The sequence below is a fragment of the Aulonocara stuartgranti genome, assembly GCF_965226115.1.
Source record: "Aulonocara stuartgranti genome assembly, chromosome: 18".
In the NCBI taxonomy this organism is placed as follows: Eukaryota; Metazoa; Chordata; class Actinopteri; order Cichliformes; family Cichlidae; genus Aulonocara; species Aulonocara stuartgranti.
Window position 1 is genome coordinate 28478742 of NC_138954.1, and position 17564 is coordinate 28496305.

The 17564-nt window shown below is 42.0% G+C and overlaps 2 protein-coding genes across 3 annotated transcripts; one reads left to right on the forward strand and one right to left on the reverse strand.

The window, feature by feature from the left end:
* Positions 1 to 9146: 9146 nt before the first annotated feature.
* mul3 (mitochondrial E3 ubiquitin protein ligase 3) lies at positions 9147 to 11830 on the forward strand. Of its 2 annotated transcripts, none has more exons than XM_082512617.1 (5): positions 9147 to 9230; positions 9658 to 9782; positions 9858 to 9945; positions 10033 to 10153; positions 10231 to 11830. In XM_082512617.1, the coding sequence occupies exons 2-5, from the start codon at positions 9666 to 9668 to the stop codon at positions 10721 to 10723; spliced, it is 819 nt and encodes a 272-aa protein (XP_082368743.1). In that variant the 5' UTR covers positions 9147 to 9230; positions 9658 to 9665; the 3' UTR covers positions 10724 to 11830. The 2 variants fall into 2 exon arrangements, with proteins under 2 accessions (XP_082368743.1, XP_082368742.1); XM_082512616.1 differs by having other exon boundaries at positions 9157 to 9265.
* Positions 11829 to 17530, reverse strand: eif2b5 (eukaryotic translation initiation factor 2B, subunit 5 epsilon). The gene is made up of 16 exons (XM_082512615.1): positions 17298 to 17530; positions 16949 to 17073; positions 16680 to 16865; positions 16415 to 16592; positions 16247 to 16327; positions 16085 to 16162; positions 15681 to 15993; positions 15435 to 15580; positions 14538 to 14679; positions 14361 to 14462; positions 14171 to 14272; positions 13950 to 14040; positions 13729 to 13852; positions 13485 to 13610; positions 13248 to 13358; positions 11829 to 12083 (listed from the first exon to the last, which is right to left on the reverse strand). Exons 1-16 carry the CDS (start codon positions 17454 to 17456, stop codon positions 12021 to 12023), a joined length of 2127 nt encoding a protein of 708 aa, XP_082368741.1. The 5' UTR covers positions 17457 to 17530; the 3' UTR covers positions 11829 to 12020.
* Between the last annotated feature and the right edge of the window lie 34 nt (positions 17531 to 17564).

Below are 17564 nucleotides of genomic sequence, written 5' to 3' on the forward strand. Positions count from 1 at the left end.
TCATTTTGCCACTTTCCTAAACATGCTGACAGCAGTCGTCTTTCGTTGCTGTTGTCTTGCAAATTAAAAGCACCTTTTGTCATAAACCCCGATTCTCTGTTTCTTTTTGTTGGCTCACAGTAAAATAAGAGACATCGTACAGGTTTGTGCTATCAAGCAGTCCAACAGCATCTTGTGCAAAACCTAAACGTGACGTCAGGGTGAAATATGATGACAATCAGAATCCTCATTTGCTGCCATGAAAGCAACAATTGCTCAAAATTAAAGTGGGAGTTGGTTACTGCAGATAATTGCTATGTAAACTGCTGGCTTTAACACACAAGCTGAAACATAACTCCTCGCAAGCAGCCTGTGAGGTTCATTTAATACTGATACAGACTTAAGCTGTCAGTTAACACCTTGAATATGTAACCCAGTCAGTGATGGTAATTATAAAGATACACCAGAGTCATTAGGTTGAAATTATGATGGGCAGCAGGGAAACTAAAAGCAATATAAATCTGTTTATGAGTGCACTATGACGGAACTTTATTAATGAATCATCAGAAAGTGTGAGCACCTCTATGAAAGATGTTTTGGCAATTAGTTGATCGGGAGCATTCAGGTGTATGTTAACACAGTGCCAATGAAGAAAGACGGTAGCAAAGATCCCAGAGAAGCAACCTCGGAAGGATTATAAAGCCACTTCCAAACAATCTAAAGTCCCTAATTCTACAGTGAGCAGAGTATTTACATGTGAAAACAGACAGCTGTTAATCTACCCAGGAACCTCACAGCAGATTCACACCAAGGTCAGAGAAATGTCAAAAAAACCCAAGAGCTCCATCTCAGACTCTCTAAATGGTAAATGGCCTGTATTTGTATAGCGCTTTACTAGTCCCTAAGGACCTCAAAGCGCTTTACACATTCAGTCATCCACCCATTCACACACTGGTGATGACAAGCTACATTGTAGCCACAGCCACCCTGGGGCGCACTGACAGAGGCAAGGCTGCCAGACACTGGTCTCTGACCACCACCACCATCTGCACAAGAGCTAAAGCTTGGCTGAAATTGGATCATGAAACATGACAAAGATCTCAAGCACAACAGCAAGTCTACAAGAGACTGGCTGAAAGAGAAAACAATCAAGGTGCTGCAATGGCTATAGTCAAAGACCAGACCTCAATCTGACTGAAATGCTTGGAGAGCTGTGTATAAACCAAATCCTGTAAAATTCTGCAAACTGAAGCCGAGAAGTGGGCCAAATTTCCTTCATCATGATGTGAGAGTCATGTTATTTCTGCTAAAAGTGTCTCTATAAGCCACTGAAGCAATGTGTAAAAAACTAAGGACAGTTTTTTACACATTGCTTCAGATTTGTTTTCATTAAGGTCAAAGAGTTTGATCTTTGTTTTATTAGACCGGTTATTTTGTTTCTCATGGTTTGAGAGTCCTTCAGGTGCTTTTTGACAACCTCGGGTGGACTGTTATGTGCCTTTTACTGAGCAGTGACTTCTGTCTGGCCACTGTACCATGGTCGTCCTTCGTCGACCTTCTGGAAGGTGTTCCTCTCTCCAGAGAACAATGCTGGAGCTCTGTCAGAGAGACCATCAAGTTCTTGGTCACTTCCCTGACGAAGGTCCTTCTCTCCAATCACTCAGACTGGCCCGACGGCCAGCTCTAGGAAGAGACCTGGTGACTCCTAACTTCCTCCATTAACAGATGATAGAGGCCACTGTGCTCATTGAGAACTTCATTGCAGCAGACATTTTTCTGTACTCTTCACCAGATCTCAGTGGAAACTGCTCTCAGATCAGTGCACCTGAGTTCAAGTTTGACTGTCATGGCACAAGTTATGAATACTTATCTGCATGTTATATTTTTCTTCTTCATTAAACTTGTGTGTAATTTTGAGATGAAAAAGAATTTTGGATTAAGGCTGTAACACCACAGAATTTGGAACAAGTGAAGCGCTGTGAATACTTTCTGCATACACTGTATGTAAAAATTCTGAAATCATGGAGGATTCATTCTCTTTTTACCATGACTGCAACTACATACCAAATGGATTTGCACTAAATTGCATAAAGATATGCATGGCCCCAGAAGACGGAGAACACTATTCTGGGAATCTTCCTCTGATGTATGATTTGATGATTTGATGTGGGATTTGTTAAACAGGATGGCACAGGTGGGAAAAGTCATGACAAAGTCATGTGGGCGAGAGCACTTTGGGACACACAATCTCAATTGTAAATAATTAACACAAAGCTTTTGTTCACATTTTCTATTTAATGTCTTATACAGTAGCTTTATTTACAATTAAGGAAGCCATCTTTCCATGTTCTGTTCCCCTTTACTTTACTACAGCCTTATATTCAAAGACAGAGAGAGTTTTGGGAGGGTGGCACCAGGAGGCTGTTTCAGGTAATCAGACAAGTGCTCATTTATTGTAATGCTGTTTGGCTGGAGAACAACTGTGTGCCAGAACCGATCTGTGTGTGAAAATACTCACCTAAATAATAAATTGAACAATAAATCAGAGCATTAGTAAGTCTGTAAAAATCTTGTTTTGACTAATGAATTCTGAAGGTTCCAAAGCTACGTCCATCAAAAATCCAGCTGAAGGCCTAACAAGGGCATTGTGAGCAACACTGACATCAGCATGCAAATGAAAGCATCACCAAGACATACAACAGCTTTGCAGAGCTCTTGCATGATTGGGAATTTTTTATCACTACAAAACTGATATCACATAATTTCTGGTTATTTTAAGCGGAAATATTATAAATAGTAACAGCAGGAAATAAACAACCACACCGGCTGCCATGAAACAGTGTGTCTCCTACCAGTTCTCACTTTCCAGTGAAAGGAAAAGCCAAAGGGTGTGTGCAACTTTAAAACAAATATTAGAGGATTTAGTGATATGAAAGTAAGCTAGCAGAATTCTGGAACACTTTCTGCTCTTTAAATAAGAACTGCAACTAATCATTAGCCAAAGACGAGATTATGTCTGACTTTTTATTTTGACCGGACTGCACCATTCCTTTTTTAAAACGTCTTCATTCCCACAGAGCCAAAGCAGTTCAGGTTCACAGTTTTCATCCAGTTTTGTAACTTAATCAGTTATCTGTGCCCACTGCTGCCATGAGAGCGGTGCGGCGGTGCCACTACATCTGTTTGATTGGTGTTCCAACAATGTGAAAATTGACGTCACTTCTGCAAGATGAATGCCATTTTTCTGCTTTCAGTGGGCAGTCAAGGACAGACATACTGAAGAGGAAGCAACACCTGAATCAGGATGAGTATTAAGTACACAAATAAAGACACAAAAGAAGCTTTAAATGAAGAAATTCTTCGGCTGTATGTCATCTCTCGCCTCTCCTTGCTCTCTTTCCTCTAGCTTTTTCTGCACTGCTCTCTCCCTCTCTCTATGTGTGTGAAACTGAATGCAGAGAAAATACTTCTGTCTCGAGGAGACACATTTTCAGTTCTCTTTTCATTAACCGAAAAATAGTCTGGACACAATGCAGGAACATAAGAAACAACTGGCATGAGAAAGTATGAGTGTGCATTTAAAACAGGTGTGTATTCAGAGACAAATGTTGTTTACCAAAAGAGCATGTAGTGTTGTAATTAGCATTATGCAAAAGTGGAGAAAAAGGAAGCTAGCTCTTTGGCTGATAATTCATTAGTGGATTGGAATGTGAATGAAGCACAGTCAGAGGCTTATCTGCTGCAGACAGGTGACCTGGCCCTCTCCAGGAAACACAAGATAAATCTGAGATCATTGACAGGTTAGAAAAGAACATGACCAAGAGAGAACAAGAGTTATTTCCTCTTAAATGGTTGCAGATTTGTAAGGAAAATGCATTTGAGTTGAGCAGCAGAGTTGAATATATGGTTTGTGCCCTGCTATAGTGGTCAGTGGGTGCCACATTTAACTGATCTGGATAGTACCCTGTAGCACAGGATAGAGCCTAGAGCAGGGGTCTCGAACTCCAGTCCTTGAGAGCTACTGCGCTGCAGCTTTTAGCTACAGCCCAACTCGAACACAGCTGAATCAAATGGCTGAATTATCTCTTCAGTGTGCCATCAAGTTTGGTAAAGGCCTGGTAAGAAGCCATTCATTTCATTCAGGTTTGTTGGAACAAGGATGCATCTGAAAGCTGCCAGACAGTAGCTCTCGAGGACCGAAATTGGAGACCTGGCCTAGAGCCATCTTCAAACTGAAGGCCAACAGGGGGTGACAGAAACAGGCTGCAAAGTGGGCATCCCAAGAAAAAGTCACCACAAGAAGTTTACTCACCCTGTCAGCCCTTGGGAATTTTAGGCAGTTGTCTATAGATTTGCAGTCAAGGTTTGCAGGATGATATGGCTCTCTATCCAGACAATCTCCGGTCTCATAGGCCCATCAGGTGTCAACAACATGAGCACTGGAACCTGATGGGCCAGATTCTGCCTATGGTGTTAGAACAGTAGGGTGAAAGTGTGGAGAAGACGTGGAGAATGCTTTTCTGATGGATACACTGATAGAGCGCAGACTTGTCACAAAAAAGGCTTGTCATCATTGGAGGCAATCTAAATCCAGAGGATTATCGAAAACGAGATTCTGCAACTAGCGGTAATCCCACATCTCCACAGTCTGTGTCTGAACTCTATCCTTCAAGATGAAAATGACCCCACAGACTGGGGTTTATCAGAGACTACTTCCAGAATTTGGGAGTGGGGAGGATGTTAATGACCTTAACCATGCTGAACAGTGGTTGGATCAGCTTGGGCCTGCTGTTTCTACCAGATTAACCAACACAAACACAGAAAGAAGCCATCTATGTTCTCTGTGAACGACCATCTTTGAATAGACGGAGTGGTTTACGACACCAACTCTCTGCCACTTACAATCCAGGTTTGAGATCCCTTCCCAGGCGCCTTAATGCCCACTCATATCTTACATCAGTTGATCTCAATGGATCACATGGTAGGGTGAGGCAAGGTCTGACAATGGTTTCACCCCAAACCTCTGCTGATAATGACCCACACCCTCTTTCACACCTTGGCTCATGTGATGAGGCACGTGATCAACAGTGGGGCAACGACCCTATTAAGGGACAACTTCCACCAGGGTTAAAATCTGGGACTTTCGTCCTAGAACTGAAGAAGCTTCTGAGATGAGAGGTCAAACGTCTCCAAGAAACTTAAAAAAGTCAGGTTGCTTTTCTTTCCAACCTGCTTATATAAGCATGCTCTGGATGACTGAGAACTCACACAGACGTAGTGACCAAACACAAACTTTATTCATTTTTCTACCACGTTTATGTATATGCAACCAGTAATGAGAAGAGGTACAGTGTTTCAGCCTCCCAAATCCATCATGGCTCATGTCTGCAAATCACCAGGCATGACTGCATCATTGAAATTGGCAGCATTAATCAGTATAACACCACCACAACAAGCAGTAGTAAACATTTGAAGTTGTGTGAAGGACAAGCTGTCTTCTCAGAGAACAAGGCATGAAAAAAACACAGCAGGGCTTTTACAGGAAATGTAACTGATAAAAATCCAGTAAAAGTAGTGGGATGCACGGGAACAAGTTGTAAATTTTGAATTTGCAGTTAAAGAGGATTTTTGTCTTTATGTTTGATTTGAACCCAAAACGAGTAAGTCTAAGCTGTCATCCACAAAGTCAAAATTGTCTTATTTCTTGTCTGTTTATAATCTTGACCTCTCCTAGTCCTGCTGCAAGTCTGTAAAACCCACTGACAGACTCTATGTCCATCAGTATTTGGTCATATAAATAAACCTGACTTTACATGACTAATTATGGGCATTTCATTACCCATCAACAGATTTGAGTTAATGTCACTATATAGTAGAATTATTATCAGTACTAATTGGACACTTTATTAGGTACACCTTACTAGCACTAGATTGAACCGCCTTTTGCCTTCAAAACTGCCTTAATTCTTAATAGAAAAAAAGATTGAACAAGAAGCTTTGAACATAGAAACATAATGACAATAGAAGGATTCTTCTTCTTCTCATTTGTTGGAGGCGTAGTTTTAATGTTTTATTCTGTGTGTGTATTCTGCATGGCAAGGGAGTTGGACCCAGTAAGGCCTTTCCCAGCAAGCTATAACCGATGAAAAAAAATATTTCTGTGACGGCTGGTGCTAGGGCATCTATTTCAAGACTGCTGCACCTGCACCTGAGCATGTGATATATAAGTGGGACTTGTAGCCTGGGTTTAGTTTTTAGCTTTGAAAATCCCCTGGGATTGTCTTATTGTAAATAAATGATGTTATTTGCTACTCTTGACTCATTGCCTACCACCGCCCTTTGATTTTTTCTAAACTTTCTTTCTCCTTTTCCTTGATTACACATCCGGTCCATATTTACATGACAGAATCAATCACACAACTTCTGCAGATTTATCAGCTGTGTATAATCTGTATCGCCTGTTCCACCACATCCCAAAGATGCTCGATTGGATTGAGATCTGGTGACTGTGGAGCCGCTGTCATGTTCAAGAAACCAGCTTGAGATCATGTGATATGGTGTGTTATCCTATTTATCCTACCTATCAGAACATGGGTACACTGTGGTAAAAAAGAGATGAACATGACCAGCAACAATAGGTAGGCTGTGTGCTCTCTTGGTAATTAGGGTCCCAAAGTGTGCCAAGAAAATATCTCTCACACCATTGCACCACGACCAGCAGCCTAAACCACTGATTCAAAGCAGGATGAATCTGCCTTTTCATGTCGTTTACTCCAAATTCTGACCCTACCATCCAAATGTCATCAGGCAACATTTTTCCAATCCCATGTGAACTGCAGCCTCCGTTTCCTGAGTGGTGCCTGATGTGGTCTTCTGCTGCTGTACCTCATCGGCTTCATGGTTCAACAAGTGGGTTCAGAGATGCTTTTCTTCATACCTCATACTTGGTAAAAGTACAGACATTCTGTACTTAAGTTGAAGTGCAAATACTACTGTTAAAAAATACTCCAGTAAAATTTGAAATATTGATCCATATTCTTTAGTCAAGTAAAAATAAAAAAGTACTGGTATCATTTTAGAAATGAGCTTCCTCCGAAGGGTGGCTGGTGTCTCCCTTAGAGATAGGGTGAGAGGTTCAGCCATCCGGGAGGGGCTCAGAGTAGAGCAGCTGCTCCTCCACATCGTAAGGAGCCAGCTGAGGTGGTTCGGGCATCTGACAAGGATGCCTCCTGGGTGAGGTGTTCCGGGCATGTCCCACCGGGAGGAGGCCCTGGGGATGACCCAGGACACGCTGGAGAGATTATATTTCTCGGCTGGCCTAAGAACGCCTTGGTGTTCCCCCGGATAAGCTGGAGGAGGTGGCTGAGGAGAGGGAGGTCTGGGCTTCTCTGCTTGGGCTGCTGCCCCCGCAACCCGGTCCCGGATAAAGTGGAAGAAGATGAATGGATCATTTTAGAGGAGAGGGTGACTTTGCCTATAAACATAAAAGTGTGTACAGTCAGGAGTTAAAGAGGGGCTTTATCAGGTGGGGAACTTTAAAATCAGTTGTAATGGCTCAGTGTGGGAAAAGAATCATATGTCACAATAATTTCTACTGAGAGCTCGAGTAGATTTTCTTAGTTTACAGGCTGTGATGAGCTGACCTACCGCTCTCTGTGCATGTACACAACTTAATTCAGCCAGATGTGAGCAGATGCTTCATGTGTTGTCCTGGCTGATTTCCATCCTCTACACTGACAGTACACCGTTTATGTTGGGTTTTTTCTAGAACATATAAAGTTGGTATGAAGTCAATGGATCTAAGCATCATCAGCTAAAATCTATATGAATCTCTGCTACTGTTCATGTAACCTAACTCTGTTCTTTACTTTAAGCATCACAGTACAGCAAACTAACCTGTTTATACTGCACTAACCTCCTGAGGATTTTCATGCAGCCTTTAGATAACACATCAGTCTACCTCAGTTTGTTTTGCAGCAGATTTCACAACATAAAAAACAGACCCAATCTTGATTTATAAACATGAGGACTTAGAGCTTACTTAGTGCCTTACTTATGTAAGCTTAGCTTAAATTTTCTAGTTAATCAAACACCACTGATCAGTCCTTATCTTTAAATCTAACCTCCTCTTCCTCTCCTGCCGCCTTTCTTATCTTTCTCCATCTCTGACTGAAGTTAGTTCTCTGTCTTTTCTCTCCCTGTGAAATACAGCAGCTAGACCTTCAGCTAGCAACACACTGAGACAAACCACACAGTTTATGTGTTTTCTGATGTTTGTTGATTTCTATGTCGCACATAGAATTGTAACATTTGAAATTACACTTGAAACAAGTAATCAGAAAAAACACTACTCAAGTACAGATACCTGAAAACTGCACTTAAGATCAGTAAATATTTGTAATTCATTACTTCCCACCTCTGTTCCTTGGTTGGTTACAAGTGGTTATTTGAGTTACTATTTCCTTATTGTCAACTCAAAGCAGTCTGGCCATTCTCCACTGAGGGTCTTTTTCCAGTACTTAAAACACCTCTCCTCCCCACTCTGATGCTTGGTATCAACTTCAGCAGGTGATCTTAACCATGTCTGCACACCTAAATCCATTGGGTTGCTGCTATGTGTTTGGCTGATGTTAATGAGCACTTGTACAACTGTGAATATCAAAATGTAGTTTTAATGACACAGGAGAGCTTTGATAGGTGCATCTGATTTTCTTTTTTTCAAAGCTCTCAACAATAACGATGTAGAACAAAATATAAATCATACAAGCAACAGTACAAATTCTCAGAAAGTACATAAGTAATAAGTAAATAAAAACTATATAATAAACCTTTCAGTCAGAGGTGAAGCTGATACATGTATCTGTGTACAGCTTTAACACTGCAAGGTTTTTTGGACCCCAGGAAGAATAATGCTGAGTTTAACTAATATGATTACATGTACATTTTCCACGAAGGTTTGAAAAACGTTAAATTTAATGGAATCTGGTCAAATGAAATTTACCTGATTGGTAAGTTTATACCAGGCATACCAATCCTTTGATTTTCTATATTTCAGGTTTTTGTTTTGTTTTTTTTGTTTTTAGCCTAATAAACTAACCACATATGCCGTGCTGCCACGAAGCGGTCAAACGGCATGATTGCAAAAAAAAATCCGCTCACATTCTATTGGTTAATTAAACGTGACGTAACCCGGTAAAAACGGAAGTGTTGACGAAGTAACTGACAGCTTTTGTTTTCTGTTCCTTCAATAGGCAAGTGTGGCTCTTTTACTTGGTAGTTTTAACAGGTAAGCTTTGTGTTACTTCTCCGCAATTTTATGTAATGACAGTGCAGCATTACAAGATGTTTATAGGCACACTGCGAAGGCAGCGATGTCATAAAAGAGAGACACGACAGTCAACCAGCACTGAACTGAACTCTATGGAGTAATCCTGTAGAAGTAAAGATGCTGATAAAATGATATCTCGCAGTGGGGCTTTAAAACCAAAGTCACCGAACATTTTCAGAGGTTTTGACTGTTTATTTTTTCTGTGTTGACGAACTTTACAACCTCGAAATAACTTCCTGGACCCGTTTCGTTAAGGTCGGGGTTGCCAGGTGCAACAGTGACACTGCTCGTCACTAGTTCACTGGAAGCTGTTTCCTTTCCACTCAGCTGTGTGTGATTTCTCCTCACAGCTACAGATATGAGCGACCTTCCCGTGAACCCTCTGGTTCTGATTGGTATCGGGTCCAGTTTTGCCTTCTCCGGCCTGTTTTATCACCTGTACAAAGAGAAGAAGAGAGAGTTGAAAGCGCTAAAGGCAAGTGACATGTCTGCTGTAAACCTTAAATACAGTCTGACCTTTATCATTCAAGTCAATCTTCTCCATTTTTAGGAAATCCCTGTTTTCAGACCAGATGAAGATTTGGTCAGGGTGCTTAATGCCACTCCCCACAGGCGGCTCCAGTATGTTGCTGTTGAAGGTAGAAATATGTCAACACACTGAATGAGCTCAGTCCTGGAGAGAGAGTTTTAAGAAGACTAATGATTTCCTACATGTCTGGTTTAAGGTCAGGTCCAGGCAGACGGGGAGCCTCTGACCAGCCAGTTCATCCCACGATGCTACGGTGTGATTCAGAAGATTGTTACAGTGGAGCATTGGAAATACTGGGACTCCAGTGCTGCGAAATGGTGAATACCACTAAATAATACACCACAAATGTCTTTTTATTAATCTTCTGCTCTACTGAGAATGCATTCTCTTACAGGAACACCCGGATAGGGTGCAAAAAAGAGAGCAACAACTCTGTGCCCTTCAGTCTGATCAGCCCAGACGCCTACATCTCTGATGCAAGTGTGAGGGTGCACAACCCTTTAGAGGCCTCCGGCTGCTTTCCGGAAAGGGTTTATTACAAAATCAGAAATGCTAAGGAGGACCTTGTGAACTCATTGCTGCAAACCGTGGGTGGGGAGAAACCAGTGTCGAAGGAGGAGACGGAGGAAATGCTGCGCGTGGGGACCACCATGACGGGGTTCGGCGAGGTGGTGCTGGAGCGAGGCCAGGTGATGAGGCTACAGGCCCCAAAGGGTGGCCGCAAATACATCCTGGTGCCCACTGACCACAATAGCTTTTTGGACAGCCACAGGTCGTCAGCCGCCATGTGGAAGGCGCTGTCTGCCTTTACTGGGATAACTGGAACTGTAGTTCTGGCCTGTGTCATTCGTAGCTTGATGGATAAGCGAGACGAACGATCAAATTAGGGCAGAAGACGAAGGGTTTGGTGCAGGTTTTACTGGTTGCTAAAGTTGTGTCACAGCCTTTTCAATGCCTTTGGTGTTCTTTCATAGATTCTTTAACAAACTCTCAGTGCTGACATAATTCTCTTGCATATTTTGAGTAGTTACAACGCTCACGGGCCGTTTCCTGTCATGTTCCAAGGCAAGCTTAGGGATTTCCAATCATGACCATGGGGGTGAAAAATTAGACACACTGGTGCGAATTAAACTTTTCTTAATACACATAAACAAAACTGTAAATGTAACATCAGTAAAACAAAAAGAAGCCAAATTCATACTAGTTCTGCATTTTAAAATGCATTGGTTTTATATTTTGAAGTATTTTGTCCCTCCCAGCCACCGTACTGAGCTGGATACTTCACAGATCTGCTAAATGAAAATTGTAATAAGTGTTCTCTAAGTTAATTAGATAAAGATTCAGTTCAGAAGCGTGTAAACATGCTTAAAGAGGAGTTAAAGACTGGTTTGGTTTGTTAAAGGCAGGCTGAAACCTGTGCGCTACTGTGAATTTTTTGCTTTTTGTGACGTTTCATGTAACATTATCTTAATCAAAACTGACGTTTTATTTTTGTTATAAAATTGTATTTTTCTAATTAATTGAGATTAAATTAAGTGTAATTTTACTCTTGGGTTGTTAACACACGCACTATACATTCAAGCTGTTATTTATAATGATTGCAGTTTATGCTTTACTTTTACTGTTGGTGCATTCCTTATGCAAACTCTGTCCACTCCTGACCATGAACTCATTCCACCTCCACCATAAAGAGGCTTCAAGTATCTTTAATACAGCTTATGGTCAAAAGTAAAGAAGTGTATCCTTCCATGCATCTTCTACATCCTTGCACAGAGCAGCCAAGATGGAAGGAAGCATGTTCGCATAAAGAGAAGCGTTCTCTGAATCTGCCCAGAGAATTAATGAAATGTTTCATTTTCGTCAAATGTTGACAGATGAGACAGGAAGGCTTGAAATCTTATTATACTACAGTCTCCTACCTCTTGGATACTTTCCTTCTGTTCTGTTTTTAAAGTGAACAATCAGTTTCATTAAATAAAAAAAATGACACAGTTGTCTGTTAAAACTTTTATTCCAAGCAGACCACAGGTCCTTTATTTGGATATTGACATTCACACCAGCCTTTACACGGCGTGGCATAATGTGATTAAAATATGTCCCCTTCAGCTACGCAGAGCACGTCCAGATGGTAACTAGATGCAGAAGCGTAAGAGTTCACCTTGTCATAACTTAAACTGCTCATCATTACTCTCCATCCTCCTCCGAAGACTCCTCAGCCTCTTCCAACCACTGGATGAACTTCTGCAGCTGTTTGAGATAAATAGATAAATTGTTGTTAGAAACCATGAAACTGCTGCAGAGGCCGTGAATGTAAAGCTATACTCAGGCTCAAATGTGAGTACATGAGGAAAGAATATATATAGCAGTTTATAGGCTGTTTCTCAAACATACGTACAGCACCCTTTTTTCTGTTTTCTATCCAGATGATCCCACACGGCTTCAATAATGTTAGATCTGGGCTCTGGGAAGGCCAGCCCATCATAATGATAGTGTTTCACTACATGTTTTTGTATCCAGGTGTGCATACACAATTGTCGCAGGTGTGTTTTTACTGCTTTGGTCGTGTATTTGGGATCATTATCATGGTGAAAGATGAAGTTGTTGCCAATCAGATGCTACTGTATTAGGAATCAAATCTGAGAGTATTTTGACAAGATCCCCAACACCACTGGGAGCAATGCATCTCCAAACCATGAATGAGCCTCCACACTGTAATACAGATGGCTGCAGACACTGTTGTACCTCCATACATACTGTCAACAACGTGAACCAGAAAGTTTCAAATTTGCATTCATCAGTCTGTAAGATCTGTCACCAATAATTTTCAGAGCACTTCTTGTGTAATTTGGCAAACCTCAGACTTGTCTCCCTGTTTCACTTCCTTAAGAGTGGCTTCTTGACAGCCACTTTCCTACTGACAGTTTCTTATGAGGCTTCATGAACAGTAGATGGATCGACTAAAGGTTCTCTCAGTCACATCTTTGCAGGATATATATATAAATTTAAAATTGGTTCTTTGGTCTGCTATGTGTAAACAGCACTGGTTTATAGTTAGATGCCTTCACAGGTCATAGGTTGGTGTTAAGTGGCTTAACAGACAAAACGAATTCCTCTGAAAAAGATCAGTTACAAGGACTGGACTAAAAGTGAGTGAAAAAGAAGCCAATGTCCAAAGAAAAACTGAAAGAGTTTCAGAAAGCCTGGAGAATTAAAATATTACAGGAATGTCTGGGCCTCTTGGAAACAAAATATAAAAAAAATGGGGGGTAGCTCGACTGTACATTTGCACAGTACTGTAATTCCTTTCTTTACATATACATACATTTACACTAAACCTGTTCATAATGTGAATACTGAGCTTAAACTTTGTTGCTGCTCTGTGCTGTCTCCTGTAGTTCACACTGTACTTACCCCTTGGTTTTTGCGGAGCTGTCTGCTTTTGTCACTGGTGGCTCCCTGAGAGAACCAGCGCAGTATCATTTCCTCCTCCAAGATTTCCAGCTCGTACATATTCATGAGGACCTGAGTTACAAACAAAGCAGCATATTCATCCTCATCCTAACAGGCTGGATAAAGACACAGCAAACAATTCAAACCATTGATTTTAACAATGCAGTTTTGCACGTATAAGTGCTCATTGCTCCTGACCTTGACCATAGCAGCCCAGTGGCTCTCCTGCTCCAGGAAGTGTTCCTCAAAGGCAGACAGGCAGTCTAGATGGTCCTGTGCTCTCTTCACATAATTCTTAAACACTGGCGCCCATTTCTTCAATAGCTGACAGCAGCACAAAGAAAAAGAAAAAAAGAAATGGAAAATAATTAAGAATTTTTTTGGGTTTTTTCTGAGCTTCTGTTTTGTCATATTAAAAGTAATAGACTTGTATCTTATTCACCGGCAGAAGCAGAGTAACGTATTGTGAAGGGGTGAGATGTGTGCCCTGCTGCTGGAAAGGGTACTCCAGTACCACTCGGGTTAAAATCTGCATCACCTCTTTCAGACTGATATTGTAGGCATACCTGGAAAAGGGAGGTTGGAGGGGGATTGGGAAATGTCAAACTAAGCAACAATCACTGCAAAGACGAGCAACACAGGTGTGAGTCAGTTCCCCCTTACTTTAGAGAGTTGATCTCAAGTACGAGGTTGTCACAGCTGATGTTCTCCTCCAAACCTCTCTGCAGGGTCCCGAGCACCTCCATGTGGAAGACTACATAAGAGAAAAAAACATGTATTAGTATTATTATTCGTTTTGCAGTTTGTGTTGTCATTTTCGGGCCAGGAGGGGGAAGTATGAGAGTTCCACATGCAGGCTAGCTAAATGAGACATGCCCTCTCACCTTTGACATCGTCCATCTCAGGGGAAGGAATCACCGGGTCATCGGGGTCATCAGTGTCGCTGTCTTCACTGTCACTCTCAGGGTCTGGATTCAACACCAAGCCTGGGAACACACAAAAACAAGCATGCTGGGACTTCAGCTGAAGCATCATGGGAAATGCCAGTTCCATGACGATGAACTGCTGCTCTACCCCAGAGACACTGCGACAGCTCCTCTTCCTCTGTGTCATCCAGACTGCTGGCCTTCCAGATGTAGCCTTTTCCTTCTGCTCCAACTTCTGCAGGATTGAAAACTGGAAGACAGGAGAACATTCACATCAAGCAGCTTGATAACATATAAACTGATCTAATACAGACTTAATACACACCTTTCTGTTTGGTTTTGTCCGATCTTTGGCCAACCTCAGCGTCATCACTGAGGAATTCATCGTCATCCTCCTCTTCCTCCTCTGGATGGTGCATAGACACCACGGTGCCTTCTGGTAGAGAGATGTTTGGTCCAATTACCACCTGTAAAACAGTTCATAGAAACATTCAAATACGCAGATACTGCAAATCTGACTTTATATCTGATGACGTTTTACAAGACGATCACTGAATGCACGTCCCTGATTTCATGCATTGAACTAAGATCGTGTACAAATAGCTATATATTTGTACTACTACTGTGGGTAATTACTTTTGCAGCAGGAAGGTGCAAAGGAGCAACAGCCAGCAGACTGTAAGCCAAATCTGAAACCCTGTTTCCAGTTTGATTAAGACTAGTAAAATCATTCTCTTTTAGCGTAAATCAAAGCTACTTTTGGACATAAAAAAAAGAACACAGAAGACTAAATATGAAGGACACAGGCAACCAACTGATTGGCTGAACTTTGCACAGATGCTAAAACCAAAATTCTTCTATCAGTATTGCTCAATATCTGACATAGTGTGGCATTGCAGTGGATATATGTCAGATTATTTTTTGCCCAGATTTGTGGCATCTCTACTAGACTCCAGAGGGTCACAGCTACTACACTAAATCCAGTTAAGAACCAGATATTTGCTGCGGTTATATTTCTGCAATAACAAGCCATTTTAGATCCTTTCAGTTTTTGTCAAATCTGCTTATGTTTTCTCTAAAAAGGAGCAAAGAAATGTCAAGAAAAATGGAAAATTTGCCAGTCAAAATGCAATATCCTTAAACGCCTTTAAAATGCAACATCAATTTGCCACCAGACAGAGTTTGCTTTGCAATTGGATATAAAAGATGATGTGGAGCTTACATCATATGCTAGAACACACTGTTTCTTAAGAGTCACGCCCTCTTTGACCTCAGCCTTGTTGCAGATGACAGACTGGATGATCTCCACATTACTGGCAATGTGAACATGATTCCAGATGTAGGCATGATCCAGGACTACATTGTCACCTATTGCAGTGAACCAATAAAAAAAGAAAAATGTTAACTACACTTCTATAACTTAAAAATTGAAGCACTGAGTTTGAGTGGTGCTGGCCAGAGAGCTCACCTATGATGCAGTTGTCACCAATGACACTGTTCGAGATGTAACAGTTGGCACCGATGCTGGTATCACAGCCGATAAGAACGTTCTCCTCCATCTGGCTGCCATGGCCCAGGCTGACACCAGACGCCCTGTAGACATTGTGGCGAGAGTATGTGCAGCTATGTCCCTCCTGGTCTGTGAAGTTGGCTTCGGGGGTCAGGGGATAGACCCACCGCCGCACAAGGTCAGACGACACTGAGTCATACATTAGAAGGTTCGACACTCGGACACCATATCCGTCCTGTGTGACATGCACATGGATCTGGTTGCCCAGAATCTAAACAAAGAAAATGAACAAGGGTCAGAAATGCTCTAAATATTTTTTGTGGCATTATTCAAATTTCAGCATAATAATGCTTCCATAGTACCTCTTCATTGACCAAAAGCCCTCTAACAAAGTCATCTCTAGTTTGGTAGTCAAAATTGTCAGTGAAAAGCTCAGCAACCTGAAAAAATGACATCAAAAACAACAATGTTACTGCAGCCAACAATGACAGTTAAATATTTCCCCTGTGTGGACCACAACCAACCTGCGGGGAGCAGATACTGATGTGGCTGTCCAGGAGGTCATGTCTGATTTCAAATTCCTCACTTCCACTGTGGAAAATATTCTGCAAGTACGACAAAGACTCAAAAAGTCAATCGAACCCCAAAATGCATCAAAGATATAACAGACTGCCAAAGATACAACTGTTTACCATTGGAAACTGTAGCTTCTTGAGCCCTTGTGTCTTCTGATAGTGTAAAATCTGCTGGCTCTTGCTGTCCACTGCCACAATGACGTCGTCTTCCTCACAACGAGACCTGTGACCCGGCGACGATTCTTTAAAGATCATGGTCATCACTGAGATGTTCTTGTCCATCTTTCGGCGATGCCTTAAGTGCACAAAAACACAGCCTTGTGGAAACACTTAGATCAACACCATTTCTCATGTAGAAAAAGGCTGGCCGGTGGACTTTTACCTGTGCTCCTGCAGAGCCTGGCTGATATCAATATTGGATACCACATCTCCGTAAACCAATATAAAGTCTGCGCGCACCAGGGACTTTGCATCAACATCCCGTAGCACATCCCCAAGGGAGCGGTACAGGTCCGAAGTAATGATGTGGACTGTGTTTGGAGAACTGGGTCGACACCACTTTGATTTCCTGTCAGACACAATATTCATAAGTTTTAATACAATAAGCTTCAGAAAACAAAAGCTCACACACACAGTAGCAGGGAAACTCACTGCAAGTGCGCCTTGATTTTACTGGCCATCCAGCAGCAGAATACAAATGTTTCCTGCACTCCAGTAGAAGTGAGGAACTCCAAGGTGTAGTCGATCATGGCAACGTTACCCAGCGGCAGCAGCGCCTGTCATCAATGAAAATCTGACAGTTAAGTGGAGCTAAACAATCCCGAGACTCGCGTGATTCTCTCATTTTAGCAACTACTGTACAGACAGCAACAAGCACGAGTTCAAATTTTGTTTGATTAAATGCTTTCATCATCCGTATGAGTGATGCCCTGTCACTGTTTACAGCATGGACACAAGCTAGCCTCCATTAGCATTTTGGTTAGCTTAGCTCACTGCCTACCCGCGGCTGGTCTTTGGTCACTGGGAAAAACCTCCGGTTGAAGCTGTCAGCGACTAAAACCGCCTGCAGCGGCTGTTCCTCTTCCTCCTGGTCTCCTGCACCTTTTCTACATGAAAGACCAGACGCCGACCGACTTTGTTTCCCCCCCTTACTAGCCATGTTTGACTCCCAGGTAGTAAGTACCAAACGCTTTCGTCAGACACAGCTACGGCAGCTGTAGCGGGACAATTCTGTGGTAGACAATCCCCGCGAGAGCGCGTGTGTGAA

Excerpts from the sequence above, each read along its gene's own strand:
- mul3 (XM_082512617.1), top strand. The coding sequence starts at position 9,666 with ATGAGCGACCTTCCCGTGAACCCTCTGGTTCTGATTGGTATCGGGTCC. Across the intron at positions 9,946-10,032 it reads CCAGTATGTTGCTGTTGAAG|GTCAGGTCCAGGCAGACGGG; the intron begins GTAGAAATATGT and ends GTCTGGTTTAAG. Across the intron at positions 10,154-10,230 it reads GACTCCAGTGCTGCGAAATG|GAACACCCGGATAGGGTGCA; the intron begins GTGAATACCACT and ends ATTCTCTTACAG.
- eif2b5 (XM_082512615.1), bottom strand. The coding sequence starts at position 17,456 with ATGGCTAGTAAGGGGGGGAAACAAAGTCGGTCGGCGTCTGGTCTTTCA. Across the intron at positions 17,074-17,297 it reads TGACCAAAGACCAGCCGCGG|GCGCTGCTGCCGCTGGGTAA; the intron begins GTAGGCAGTGAG and ends CATTGATGACAG. Across the intron at positions 14,680-15,434 it reads AGTGTGTTCTAGCATATGAT|GTGGTAATTGGACCAAACAT; the intron begins GTAAGCTCCACA and ends ACTGTTTTACAG.